Source organism: Chiloscyllium plagiosum, unplaced genomic scaffold, assembly GCF_037043375.1.
Source record: "Chiloscyllium plagiosum isolate Xiang-an unplaced genomic scaffold, Cpla_swu_hap1 HiC_scaffold_8, whole genome shotgun sequence".
Lineage (NCBI taxonomy): Eukaryota > Metazoa > Chordata > Chondrichthyes > Orectolobiformes > Hemiscylliidae > Chiloscyllium > Chiloscyllium plagiosum.
In genome coordinates, this window is record NW_028270146.1 from 40,150,191 (window position 1) to 40,165,250 (window position 15,060).

At 39.6% G+C, this 15,060-nt stretch overlaps 1 protein-coding gene across 6 annotated transcripts in view; it reads left to right on the forward strand.

The window, feature by feature from the left end:
- fancm (FA complementation group M) overlaps positions 1-15,060 on the forward strand; it is a 175,144-nt gene that overhangs the window by 81,161 nt on the left and 78,923 nt on the right. For all 6 annotated transcript variants that reach the window (XM_087989733.1, XM_043697323.2, XM_043697322.2 and 3 more), the window contains one exon: positions 7,039-7,191. In XM_087989733.1, coding sequence (XP_087845859.1) covers positions 7,039-7,191 — 153 coding nt within the window. The remainder of the gene's footprint in view (positions 1-7,038; positions 7,192-15,060) is intronic.

A 15,060-nucleotide genomic window follows, 5' to 3' on the forward strand; every position in this document is an offset into this window, starting at 1 on the left:
ACATCTTTGGATTGTGGGAGGAACCCAGAGAAAACCAATGTAGACACGGGTAGAATGTGCAAATTCCACACACAGTCGCTTGAGGGTGGAATTGAACTTGGATCCCTGACGCTGTGAGGCAGCAGTGCTAACCACTGAGCTACCATGATGCTCTTGCTCTTTAAAAAATAGTGCCATTCATCCACTTGAACAGACAGATAAGGCCTTTCTTTAACATCTTATCCGAAAGAGGATACCTCTGACAGTGCTACACTCCCTCAGTACTACACCGGAGTGGGGGTCAGCCTTGATGTTTGTGTGTTCCATGCCTGGAGGGAGACTTGAACCAGGACTTTATGGTACAGATGTCAGAGTTCCAGCTATACTTGGACAGTTTGGCTGGAGGCATAGCTAGTCCTGGAGCTTAAATCTTCAGTACTACTGCTCGAGTATTGTCAGAGCCTTTGCAGCATCCAGTGTTTTCAGCCATTTCCCCCAATGTTATATGGAGTGAATCAAGTTAGCTGAAGACTGGCATCTATGATGCTGAAACCGCAGAATAAGGCCCAGAGGGATCATTCAGGATTTCAGTGAACGTGATTGCTCCTTTTCAATATTGTTTTTTGTACTAACTTAGTATGCCTCCCAACCATTGAGAATAGGAATGTTATGAATACTTCTTCTCTGGTTAGTCATTTCTATTTGCTCCATTACATGTGTAATTTTAAAAATTTATTCACGGAATGAGGGTGCCACTAGCCAAGCCATCTCTAATTGCCCAGAGGGCAGCTAAGAGTCAATTACTTGGTATAAGTCTGGAGTCACATGTAGGACAGACTGGGTAAGGGTGGTAGATTCCTTGCTGAAAGGACGTTAGTGAACCAGATGGACTTTTCCAAGAATTACAATTACAATGGAGTTAAACTCTTTCTTCCAGAGTTTACTGAGTTCCAATTATGGCATCTATCGTGGAGGGATTTGAACCTGGGTCCCTGGAACGCTACCTGGGTCTCTGGATTAACACTCCAGCAATAATCCCATTAGGCCATTGCCCCACCCTATGTAAGATGTGTATAATCCTGTGTTGTAGTTTCATCAGGTTGGCACCTTATTTTTAGTTTGTCTGTGTTGATCCTGGCATGATGTCCAGCATTGTTGTTTGAACCAGGATAAGTCCACTATAGAATCCTAGAGTCCTGCAACACAGAGACATGCCCTTTGCCCAAACTGGTACATGCCGACCAAAATGATTTTCTTGGATTTGCAGTAAAGCCCAATCCAAGCTGGAAATTCAACACTAAATCTTCTGTGCAAGTAATTTATATCCTTCAGGACTCAACATTGAGTTCAACAACTTCAGCCATGAACACTGCCCTCCATTTTGATTACCTTGTCCTTTCCGCACACCACCTATGTTTTGTTTACTTGGTTTGTTCTTAGCAAAGCTGACTTTTTTTTTAAACTATCCTTTAACACCTTTTCATTATGATCATTCCCTTACTACTATTAGCATTCACTTTGACTTTTGTTCATGGCACGCTCACCATCTATTCTATTTGTTCCTCCTTCTCCTTTGTCAACAACATAAACACCAACAGTTTTTAGCCCTGGTCAGTTCTGAAAAAGTATCATGGGACTCAAAACACTAGTTTCCCTCTTTATAGTTTCTGCCAGACCTGCTGAATTACTCCATATTTTCTATTTTTTATTACTGTACCTTACTGCCTGAGGTCTCTGGCAGAGCAGTTTGAGAAATCAAGACGATTACTTCTCCTGTTGTGAAAGGCTTCAAACATAATTCCAAGGAATTTTCACATGACCATGATCAGTCTCTTGATGATATGATCAAATAAGGGATATATTGGGCCAAGAGATTACAGATTGAGCCATTACAGGCAGAACTGTGTTTGACCACAATGTGTCTTGTGGTTCCCCAGTTTCGGGCTGTAAGATCTGTTCAGGATCTGCCCCATTTAGCATGATGATAATGTTTCATAGCTCAGGGATGTTCTCAGTGTGGAGACCATTTGTTTTCACACCGCCTCAGCAGTGGTCATTCCTACCAAAGCTGTCACTTATGGGTGAGTCTGCAACTTGTTAGATTGGTGAGGATGAACGTTCCCCTTTTGTTGGTTTTCTCATCGCTTTGTGACCATCCAGTCTGGCACATCCTAGTTGGGTTTTTGAGAATTGGTCAACACAGTAGTAATGCCGCCAGAGCACAGAGGCAGAATATGTGCCATCCATATATTGCACTGCTGCAGTTTACCCAATGCTTGTTCAAGGATGTCTCAGAGGGTGCAGAATGCTCTCAAGAGGGAGAGGTCCCAGTAAGATGTCATTGTACACATTGGAACCAACAACATAGGAAGGGAAAAGGATGAGATTCTGAAGGGAGAATAAAGAAAGTTAGGCAGGAATTTAAAAAGGAGGTCCTCGAGAGTAGTAATATCTGGATTACTCCCAGTGCCACGAGCTAGTGAGGGCAGGAATAGGATGATAGAGCAGATGAATGCATGGCTGAGGAGCTGATGTATTGGAGAAGGATTCATATTTTTGGATCATTGGAATCTCTTCTGGGGTAGAAGTGACCAGTACAAGAAGGATGGATTGCACCTGAATTGGAAGGGGACTAATATACTGGCAGGGAAATTTGCTAGAGTTGCTTGGGAGGATTTAAACTAGTAAGATGGGGAGGGGGGGAACCCAAGGAGATCAATCTGAGACTGGTACAGTTGAGAAAAGAAGCAACTCAAACAGTCAGGGCATGCAGGGACAAAGCAGAGATCAAGGTAGGACTGATAAATTAAACTGCATTTATTTAAATGCAAGAGGCCTAAAAGGGAAGGCAGATGAACATGGTTAGGAACATGGGACTGGGATATCATAGCAATCACAGAAGCATGGCTCAGGGATGGACAGGACTGGCAGCTTAATGTTCCAGGATACTAATGCTACAGGAAGGACAGAAAGGAGGCAACAGAGGAAGAGGAATGGCATTTTTGATAAAGGATAGCATTAAAGCTATAACTGAGGGAAGATATTCCTGGAAATACATGCAGGGAAGCTATTTGGGTTGAACTGAGAAATAAGAAAGGGATGATCACCTTATTGGGATTGTATTATATGACCCCTAATAGTCAGTGGGCAGTTGAGAAACAAATTTGTAACGAGATCTCAGTTATCTGTAAGAATAATAGGATGGTTATGGTACGGGATTTTAACTTTCCAACCGTAGATGGGACTGCCACAGTGTTAAGGGTTTAGATGGAAAGGAATTTGTTAAGTGTGTACAAGAAAATTTTCTGATTCAGTATGTGGATGTACCTATTAGAGAAGGTGCAAAACTTTTTTTTTAGATTAGATTACTTACAGTGTGGAAACAGGCCCATCAGCCCAACAAGTCCACACTGACCTTCCGAAGAGCAACCCACCCAGACCCATTCCCCTACATTTACCCCTTCACCTAAAACTATGGGCAATTTAGCATCGCCAATTCAGGTAAAGGGATGGCTGGAAAATGGGAAGCCTTCAGAAATGAGATAATGAGTCCAGAGACAGTATATTCCTGTTAGGGTGAAAGGATGCAGGTATTTCTGCATGTGGTCTCGTAATTTCCTCCCTTACTTCCCACAATATTCTGGAATACATTAGATCAGGTCTAGGAGATTTATCTACCTTTATATTTTCTCAGACCTCCCAAACGTCCTCTTCAGTAATGTGAACTGTTTTTAAAACATCAAAATTTATTTCTCTTGACTCCATTTCTTCCTCCACAGTAAAAACCGACACAAAATATTCATTTAGTATTGATTTGAGGCTGAAACATAAAGTTTAGTACTTTCTCTTCACGAAGTCTAGGTTACAATGTTATGTTTCTTAACCAACTAATATGAATAATTATGAGTAATCAATTTTGTTTGGAAGAATAGAAAAGCAACTTTTATTATCTAAATGGGAGAAACTTCAGACTGCTTCAGTATAGAGATCTGGGTGGTTTTGTACATGATCACAGGTAGTATAGAGGTACAGGAGGTAATAATAAAGGAAAAGAGCATATAAAAGTAGGGAAGTGGTGCTGCAATTGTACAAGGAATTAGTGAAACTGCACCCTGGAATATTGTGTACAATTTAGTCCCCTTACTTGAAGATTGATGTACTTGCATTCTAGGCAGTTCTCAGAAAATTCACTAGATTATGAGGATAGTGTATGAAATTTGGCATCAAGAACTGTGAAATCAAAACTTTTAAAATAATCAAAGACTGTTCCTGTACTGTTCTACTGAATTAATAATAAATAGTATGGAGCAAATTCTTTAAAATTCATTCATGGGATGTGGATGTCACTGGTTCGGCTAGTGTTTGTTGTCCATTCCAAATTGTCCAGTTGAGAGTCAACCCTAGAGGTCTAACTGGGTATGTAAGATGCCAGCCGAAATTGACAAAGTGGACTTAGGGTGGATATTTCCTTTTCTAGAGTAATCTAGAATGATAAGTCATAGTTTTAAGATAAAAATTAGCAGATTTAAAATAAATGAAGAGTATTTACTTCTCTCAAAGTGCCTTGAATCTCTGTAATTCCTGCTCCAGAGTGAATCATTTACACTGAGATAATTTAAGGAGGAGAGATTTTTAATTAGTAATGGAATAAAGGATTATAAGAGAGTGGGCAGGAAGGTTGAGACCAAGATGGCTTCAGCCATGATTTTACCATGATCTGGAGATGCCAGTGTTAGACTGGGACGGATGAAGTCAAAAATCATACAATGCCAGTTTATAATCCAACAGATTTATTTAAAATCATAAACTGTTGGAGCATCGCTCCTTCAGGTAGCGTGGAGAGAGGTGCACAGATACTGAATAGTTCTGTATTATGATTATACAAAATGATGGAGCAGGCTCAAAGGACTAAGTTGCTTACCCCACTCCATATTTCTATAATTACCATCTGCTGTGGTGGGATTCAAATTGGAGTCCCCAGAACGGTACTTGGGTCTCTGGATTAATAGTTTAATGATATTACCACAAGGCAATCACCTCCTCTCTGAAGCCATTGCCTTTGTCTCCCTTTTATACCTTTTAATTCAATTACATTCAATTGCATCTGCCTTTCCAACCCTGTTTCATTAAGGCAGACTGTTTGTTCACCATTATTGAATCCTGTTCTTTCTTCTTTGTAAAGAACATTTACTTGCACCTCTTTTTTTTTAAAAAAAATTGCACACTTCCACCTTTAATCTAGCTCTTCTGTCAGAACTCTCATCTGTACCTTTGTCATTTTTCAGGATCTGTACTCTCCTTAAGGGTCAGCACATCCAATATGCACTGATGCTTGCATCTGTCATCAAGTCCTCATTAGCCTGTCACTGCAAACCCATACTTGGATTTTACTTGCATTAGAAATGTAAACTTCTCATCTTCAGGCTTTAATGCATTTGTTGGCTTAAATACATTCACAGCCTTGCTCAACACCATATCCGTAGGCTGTCCTAATTCTGAAGCATCATTAACTCTCCACCTTATAACTAATGCTGTATTCTCGCTCCCCATTCTAAATTATTGGTGCCCCGTAAGTCACCTAGATCACATGCTTTTATATTCTTTTATTCATTTGCAGGATATGGGCACCTCTGGCTAGGCGAATATTTATTACTAGCTCAAATTACATTTTAAGTGATGGCCAGTTACCTTCTTGACCTGCTGCTGTCCATGTAGTTGAAGTACACCCATGGGTTAGGGAGGAGGATCCTGGATTATCATCCAGGGACGTTGAAGGAATAGTGATTAGGAAGAGCTGGTTTCAAGTCAGAATGACATTGTTGAAGATGCTGGAGGAACTGTTGCCCCGCATCCTGCAGATAGTACACAGTATTGTTATTCAGCTTTTATGTGTAGTGAGTGAATGTTGAAGGTGCTGCTTTGGGGGCCAATCACATGGGCTGGTTTTTTTTCTCTAGATGGTGTCAAGCTTATTGGAACTGCATTCATCCAGTCAAGTGGTGTGTTCTGTCACACTCCTGACCTGTGCCTTGTAGATGCTGGAGAAGGTTTGAGGAATTGGGAGGTGAATTACCCACTGTAGAATTCCCAGCCCTTGACCTGTCCTTGTAGTCACAGTGTTTATGATCAGTCAAGTTCAGTTTCTAGTTATTGTTAACCCCCAGGATGTTAGTAGAGGAGATTCAATATAAGTAATTACTTTGAAAGTTAAGGGTTGAGGGTGGGGTTCTCTTTTGTTGGACATAGTCATTGCCTAACACTTGTGTGGCCCGAAAGTTGTTTACTAGTTATTGACCTAAGCCTGATACTCTCCAGGTCTTGTTGCATTTGGACCATGTACTATTACAATATTGAAGGAGTTGCGAGTGGTTCTGAATATTGTGCAATGATCAGCCTGATCTCTAACTTTATGACGGAGCGAAGGTCATTGATGAAATGGCTGAAGGTGGCTGTGATCTTTGCTTCATCAACTACCTTAAAAAATGTGTTGCTGGAAAAGCACAGCAGGTCAGGCAGCATCAAAGGGGAAGGTGAATCGACGTTTCGGGCATAAGCCCTTCTGAAGGGCTTATGCCCGAAATGTCGATTCTCCTTCTCCTTCTCCTTTGATGCTGCCTGACCTGCTGCGCTTTTTCAGCAATACATTTTTAAGCTCTGATCTCCAGCATCTGCAGTCCTCACTTTCTCCTTCATCAACTACCTTCACATCTTGAAGACACTTGTCCTTGATGCAATGTTTGTTTACTGTTTCATGCATTTCTTTTGACTTGCTGTTCAGTTTGTGTTTTTTTTTAATGCTCCTGTGCATTAATGGGAGACGTTTTCTTCATTATTACTGCTACATCTACTGTGTCTTTAGAATATTATTCCTTGAAAATGTAAACCTCTTGCAAATTTTGAAGTCATTTTCTACCTCTACTAAAATTTGTTGTGGTAGTAATCCTTGTAATGTCCATTATCCTTTATTCTTGAAAGAAAATTAGGCTATAATCATGTGGTAAAAAATGAAGTAAAAATTAACTACATAATTGCCAAGTTACTGATGTTCATATGTTACAGGAACATGAGTGTGGTGCAATCCATGAACTCTCTCTGTCAGAGTGGAGCCTTTGGCAAAATCGTCCATTTGCTACCTATTTGATTGATCACTCTGATCGCTGCCTGCACTTCATAAGCATTATGGACATGATTGATTTGATGAGACAAGAGGAGGTCAGTGAGATAAGACTGGCATAACTTTTCAATATTGAAAAGCATTACTTCCAGTTAAGTTCTAAATTGTATACTTTGTTCCAATATGTTGTCTTAACTACCATGTTCTTTCCTTTTTGGGTTCCTTCTCACCACACCTCATGACTGGCCTGCTGCCATGTCCTTAGCAATGACTAGTACAGCTAGTGTGATTAATAAAATATATGCCTTATAGATCAGTCAAGAAATAAATATTAGCTTGACAAGATTTCAAATATAAAACCCCATTATACCATTATCTTAAAGCAGATTTGATGTGAGTTTGATACTTAAATTCATACACCAATTCAAGGTTTTGAATATGTAAATTAATGTTAGCTATGGGTTGGGGTGATGTATTAGCATGTGTTGTGGATTAATTGATAAACAGGAAACAGTATGAATAAAAAGAGGCATTTTCAAGTTGACAGGCTGTAGCTTGCTGCTGAAAGTATGAGAACTGGGATCTTGGCTATTTCCTTTTATAAATTAGTGACTCTGACAAAGAGACAGAATACTGTATCTAAATTTGCTGATGATACAAGTCATGTGAAATCGTGAGGAAGGCACAGGTTGATCGGATAAATAGACAAGTAAAATGATAACAGAGCATAACATGGGGAAGTATAATATTTTTTGCTTTGTAAGAACAGAAGAGTAGAATATTGTTCTTAAAGGCATGAAACTTGTTAAATGTTGATTTTCAGAGTCTTGTGTGTGATCAGACAAGGGACATAGCAAGTTGGTATAGAGGTACAACATACAATTAGGATGGCAAATAGCATGTTGGTATTTATTGCAAGGCATTGGGATATAGGAATAAAAACATCCTCCTAAAATAGTATAGGGCTTTGGTGAGACCGCATCTGCAATATTGTCTACAGTTTTGACCTTTTGTATTCAAGGAAGCATATGCATTGGAGTTAAAACAGCGAAGGTGTGCTAGGTTGATCCTGTGATGTGTGGATTTTTGAGATGTTGAGTAAATTGGATCTATACTCTGGTGTTTAGCAGAATAAGAGAGAATCTCATTGAAACACACAAGTTGTGAAGGGCTTGACAGGGTAGACAGAGGTTGAGAGCTCTAAAACAGGACAATGGAGCCATAATTTAGTACTAAGATGAGGATAAATTATGTAAATTACTTTAAATCTTTGTAGTACTCCATTGGAAGGGTTGTGGATGCTCCTCATTGAAGATTATGATGAAAGATGTGATATAATATCTTTTAAAAGAATTTAGATTTCAAGCTAGTGGTGTATGGGATTTTTAATATTGTTTTATGAAGGGGTTTAAAAATGAAGGTGGTCTCTTGTTGGAGCCATGGTTTTAAACGAGTATTTGTTAGGCAGTTGTGACTGTTAATGATCGTTTGTTTTTACTGTGAGGGTTTATGGCAGAAGAGAGAAAGCATTTAAGCCCATTAACTGTAGTAGAATCCAGGATAAACAAGTTTTTAAAAAATTTAGTTCAAAAGCTTTTAGTTCATTTTACAGGACACGTCACTGAAGTCAGGTGTTAGAATCATTTGCTTAGAAAAGGAGATTGTTTAAAGCAATTAAGGAAAATATTTCCTTAGTGTAAGGCTTATAGCTTATGAAAGCTTCCAGACCATGGAGTGTTTGGTTGGAACTCTGAAGATTATTCAAAGCTGAGAAAATTTAAGCTCCCAGTTGTAAGTGCATTCAATGGAAGGAATTAAGCAGTTATGTCAAACTTACAGTTTGGGCAAGGAAGGAAAATTTCTTAGATTCTATTGATTTGTTATGTTATGATGTGTCTTGATACTTTTCAAACTGTGCTACATTGCCCGTTTGCTCCATTTCTGTTTCATTTATTTTCTTGTTAAAACCAAATCTACAACGTGCTTATGTTTTAGTGAAAGATCATCACAATAAATTGAGAACAAAATATGACCTATCAAGCTAGATTTCTTTCTGGTATCTGACTTGTCTAGCTAGGATCATAACAATATATTTACAGTTGAAACAGGCAGATTTTGGGTGTTTTTCGGAATTGAGGGAAGAGGAGAGCAACTGGAAAAGTGGAGTTTCAGCGTGAGATCAACTGTGATTGGGTTGAATGGCAGAGCAGGATAAACAGGCCATTTGTTCTACTTGTCTTTTCTGTGATTTGTAATACCTAGTAAGGCATTCAGTGTTCTATTCAGTTAAGCCTATAGATATCAATTTAGGATTTAAGCTAGGGAAGGAAAGACAGTAGGTTAGGTGGTGGACCTGAGATTGAATCTAACCCGGATTATCTTGATTGCATCTCGTCTGACATTTGGCTGTCAGGATAATGAGCAAGACTCATTCAGATTGTTTGTTCATGTTGTAGTTATCAGCACTTTTTGAGTGAACTAAGATGCATTTTTTTCATAGTGCCTTCTGCTTTATCACTGAGGGCCCATTTTACCATCTTACGCTGTAGATCCATTTCTAAATGGGTAGGAGATGCTGTTATTCTGAGTTTGAGCCTTAAGCATGTGGTAACAGTTAATCTGGATGCACACTAGTTGAAGCAGATTCAGGGAGTTGAAAAAGAAAATCTTCTTTTCTCTAATATCTTTTGATTTCATGTTGCATCAAAAGGGAAATTTTCAAATAGCTCTGAACTTAAATTGAATTGCTCTTCTGTTTACTTTATTGAATGCAGAAATATCATGTGAGGAAAAAACAGTTGAGTTGGCAAGCTATACAAATTGGTTTTATTTGTACAATCAGAATCCAGCATGTGAATTTAAGCAGTCTTTTATTTGAAAAACAGTAGCTTGAAATGATTATTATTTAATTGTCAAATAGATGCCACTATTTTAAAGAAGAGATGGAAAATACGCTTTTATACTTATATTTAGTAAATTAACATGTGACATGATAGGTTTCAGGATTTTTATTTTAGTTTTGTGACACCTGTATTATGAAAATGAAAAAAAAACCTGCTGACAGGAGTTGGATGTTTTTCTAGTGTGCACTTGAGCAGCTAATTTTTATGGATTTAATGCAGTGTTAAAAATACCACAAAGGTTTTGGTGTACCTCTTGGTTACCATAGAGACTGGAATGACATAGTGATGCAAAATGATACTTTGATTCCTTTTCAGCTTTTTGACTATCTATGTCAAGGTTGGTGTATTTTTGCATTTCTGTTAATAAGGGAACAAGTTAGTGTGACATTGCACTTGAAACTTGCGCACGGCAGTGAAAGAGTTTGCAAATGAATATAATTTGAGTCAAGTAACTGAACATGTTTATTTCCACAGTACCCCAGTAACTGAGGTGGCCAATGTGGGGTCTTGGTTAGCTTGCATTCCATGCTGGAATGTTATCTTAGTAAAGGAGTTGAAGCTCGAAATGACTGACCCAAACTGATCAAGGCTTTGATGACTAATTAAAGTGGCTCCTGGTGCTCATTAATGAACCTTCCTATTTTGTTGCCGATTGTTGCAAGTAATTGGAGGCAGACCTTTATCTCCAACCGTAGACACAACCTGTCAACAGTTCTGTTTTAGGTTGAGGCATTTGGTATGCCAGACTTGTCGATTGCCACCTTAAGTTTGACCTTGTCTCCATCTGGCCTCACTTAGGGGATGTGACCTTGATGGTGGTACTGTCCTACCTCTAAGCCAGAGGCCCGGTTTCAAGTCCCATTGCTCCAGAGGTTGTACTAACGTCTCTGAACAGGTTGATTAGAAAACATGAACGTGACTTTGCTTCTGTTCTTAACCCTTGGGGTAGCATTGCGTTGAATGCAGTTGACTGAGCAAAGTTTTGTTCTATTCTGGCCTCTAAGTTGTGTGTGTTGCTGGTCCCCAAGCTTGTGTTAGCATTATAGCAAATCAAGTTTTGTCTGCTTCCTGCTCCTTGTTGCTATCTTGGGGTTGGGATTTAATGAGGTGACTTGTCGATTACTCCCAAGGCTAAAGTAAATCTTGCCTCTGAGTGCCTCATGATAAAATGATAAGTACTAGGTTATCATCATCAAAGGAGGATATGAATAATGAGACCTATTGAACTTGACAGTGAGGATAATTTGGAGAAGAGGGTGCAGGGATAGTTGTGAATGTGTAAGGAATCTGGAATTGACACACACAAAGGAAAAATGTTTTATGGTTGAGCTGCCAGAGGAAGTGGTGGAGGCTGGTACAATTGCAACATTTAAGAGGCATTTGCATGGGTATATGAATAGGAAGGGTTTGGAGGGATATGAGCTGGGTGCTGGCAGGTGGGACTAGATTGTGTTGGGATATCTGGTCGGCATGGACAGGTTGGACCGAAGGATCTGTTTCCATGCTGTACATCTCTATGACTCTGTGTTCACTCCGGTATTACTTCCTGCCCAAACACAAATGGCCTTCCCTTGTTCAGTTGTTTCCCCATTCTATTGCTTGGCTGTTTACCTGGAAAGGAAATGTTTGGTGTGAAATGAGGTTGGGTATATGGAGAATGTAGTAGTATTGCAGTCGCAATTCAAATGTTATTGAAGTTTGTTTGTGAGATGGGACCATCCATGTGAAATTATTAATTTTTTTGTGACCTGTTGCTGTTTCCTAAGATCAGATGTCCTGGCAATATCTTAGCAACAATATCTTTCCATATGCTCTGCAACATTTTCTTTTGTGGCCCAGTACTTACCCCTCCAATGGGTAAAACGTAACCCCACTCTTATTCTCCTTCAGTTCCATAGTCAAGAATTGATTCTTGACTTATTCTGATAAAAGCCATTGTTGATCTGTCCTTGCACTCCACATACCTTCAGGAGAAGGGTCTGCCTCAAGATTGTGTTTACAATGCTGTGAAAATTATTACTTTGTGCTTGAGTGCTAAATATGTATGTATCAAGGTCAGTATGTCCAGGCATCTGTACCTCATGATAGTCAATAATTAGGCTTAAGATCACAGGTTGCAACTGTACTTGGAAACCAATAGATCTTAGTAATATTATACTATACTTATTACCTTATTCGCATTCAGCACCAGTTTTGACCCTGTCCCCTAAATCCACCTAACACAAATCTACAGAGAAAGTAAACCTTGAAACATCAGTTTTGTGATTCCTGTTAAAAAATAAAATACAACTGAAATTTGATTTGTGCATTTTTTTTATGGCATTTTGTGTTTTTAGTGGCTGCAAGCTTTTGTGAGTTCATAGCTTAAAAATGTGTTGCTGGAAAAGCGCAGCAGGTCAGGCAGCATCAAAGGAGAAGGAGAATTGACGTTTTGGGCATAAGCCCTTCTTCAGGAATCATTCCAGCAATGCATTGCTTTTCCAGCAATGCATTTTTAAGCTCTGATCCCCAGCATCTGCAGTCCTCACTTTCTCCTTTGTGAGGTGATAGTCTGTTCAAATGTATGCGATTAGACTGTTATTTCCACTTGGGCGACTTCAAAGTTATTTACCACAGTATTTTTTTCAGACAGATGAAGAATAGCTTATACGGAATCGACTTCTTTTTTTAAACTAATAATGATGGAAACAAGTGTCTTTTTGATGACTTGACCCTTTCCCATCATTTAATCTAATAGTGGATAGTATTTTGGCTTCATTTGTCAGTTTTGGTCTATTGTCATCAATGAACGTTTTGGGAAAAAAGGCTACAATCTTGACTGTAAAATTTCAGTTGGACCCATACCCACAGCCTATTAAGTAAGATAGTTCTAGATTTCTAATTTTGAATCTGTTGCCTTGTTCTGAATTCTACACCAGAATAAATATTTTTACTGTGTACAGAGGAACCTTGATTATCTGAATGACATGGGCGGGGAGTATTTTGTTGGATGATCAAATGCTCGGATAATCGATTGCTGGATAACACATTTTAGCTGAGCATTGGGACCTTGTGCCCTTGCTGGAGAATCCAAAATTTGGATAATCGAATGCCGGATAACTGGGATTCCTCTGTATACCCGACCAATTCCATTTGTCATTTTCAAATAGCTCAGTTTGATTATCCTGGGAAGTGACTTTGGTTCAAAGAAAACTATTTCCTCAGCCATGACTCATTTTGATCCATTTGAGGTTGTGAGAGTTCCAATATAATTTCAAGCCTTCCTTTATTTTCTAAGTCAAGGAAATTCAAACCTGGTTTCTTCAATTTTTCATCCTAGTTTAATCCTTCAAATCAAGCTATCGTTCTCTCAAATCTGTGGTGGGTAGCAGTGTGCAAAACTGAATGCAGTACACTAAATAGGACTTAACCAAGGCTTTGTATGGCTTAAGTGTAGCTTCAACTCTTTTGTATTCCAGTCGTCTTGACTTCAGTAAGGAGTTCAACAAGGTTCTCCATGGGAGACTGGTTAACAAGGTTAAATCTCATGGAATACAAGGAGAACTAGCCATTTAGATACAGAAAACAGAGGGTGGTGGTGGAGGATGTTTTTCAGACTGGAGGCCTGTGACCAGTGGAGGGCCACAAGGATTGGTGCTGGGTCCTCTACTTTTCATCATTTATATAAATGATTTGGATATGAACGTAGGAGGTACAGTTAGTAAGTTTGCAGATGACACCAGAATTGGAGGTGTAGTGGACAGCGAAGAAGGTTACCTCAGATTACAAAGGGGTCTTGATCAGATGGGCCAGTGGGCTGAGGAGTGGCAGATGTAGTTTAATTTAGATAAATGCGAGGTGCTACATTTTGGGAAAGCAAATCTTAGCAGGATTTATACACTTAATGGTAAGGTCCAAGGGAGTATTGCTGAACAAAGGAACCTTGGAGTGCAGGTTCATAGCTCCCTAAAAGTAGAGTTGCAGGTGAGTAGGGTAGTGAAGAAGGCGTTGTTATGCTTTCCTTTATTGGTCAGAGCATTGAGTATAGGAGATGGGAGGTCATGTTGGTGCTGTACAGGACACTGGATAGGCCACTTTTGGAATATTATGTGCTATTCTGGTCTCCTTCCTATCGGAAGGATGTTGGAAAACTTGACAGGGTTCAGAAAAGATTTACAAGAATGTTGCCAGGGTTGGAAGATTTGAGCTATAGGGGGAGGTTGAATAGGCTGGGGCTGTTTTCCCTGGAGCATGGAAGGCTGAGGAGTGACCTCATAGAGGTTTATAAAACCATGAGGGGCATGGATAGGATAAATAGAGTCATAGAGATGTACTGCATGGAAACAGACCCTTCAGTCCAACTCGTCCATGCTGACCAGATATGCCAACCCAATCTAGTCCTACCTGCCAGCACCCGGCCCATATCCCTCCAAATCCTTCCTATTCATATACCCATCCTTTTAAATGTTGCAATCGTAGTAGCCTCCACCACTTTCTCTGGCTGCTCATTCCATACACGTACCACCTTCTGCATGAAAAGGTTGCCCCTCAGGTCTCTCGTATACCTTTCCCCTCTCACCCCCTACAGGGAAAAGATTTTGTGTATTTATCCTATTCATGCAATATTCCAACAGTGCCCTAACCAATGTCCTGTACAGTCACAACATGACCTCCCAACTCCTGTACTCAATACTCTGACCAATAAAGGAAAGCATACCAAACGCTGACTTCACTATCCTATCTACTTGCGACTCCACTTTCAAAGAGCTATGAACCTGCACTCCAAGGTCTCTTTGTTCATCAACACTCATATGACCTTACCCGTTAAGTGTATAAGTCCTGCTAAGATTTGCTTTCCCAAAATGCAGCACCTCACAGTTATTTAAATTAAACTCCAGCTGCCACTTCTCAGCCCATTGGCCCATCTGATCAAGACCCTGTTGTAATCTGACGTAACCTTCTTCGCTGTCCACTACACCTCCAATTCTGGCGTCATCTGCAAACTTACTAACTATACCTCTAATGCTCAATTCCAAATCATTTATATAAATGAGGAAAAGTAGAGGACCCAGCACTGATCCTTTT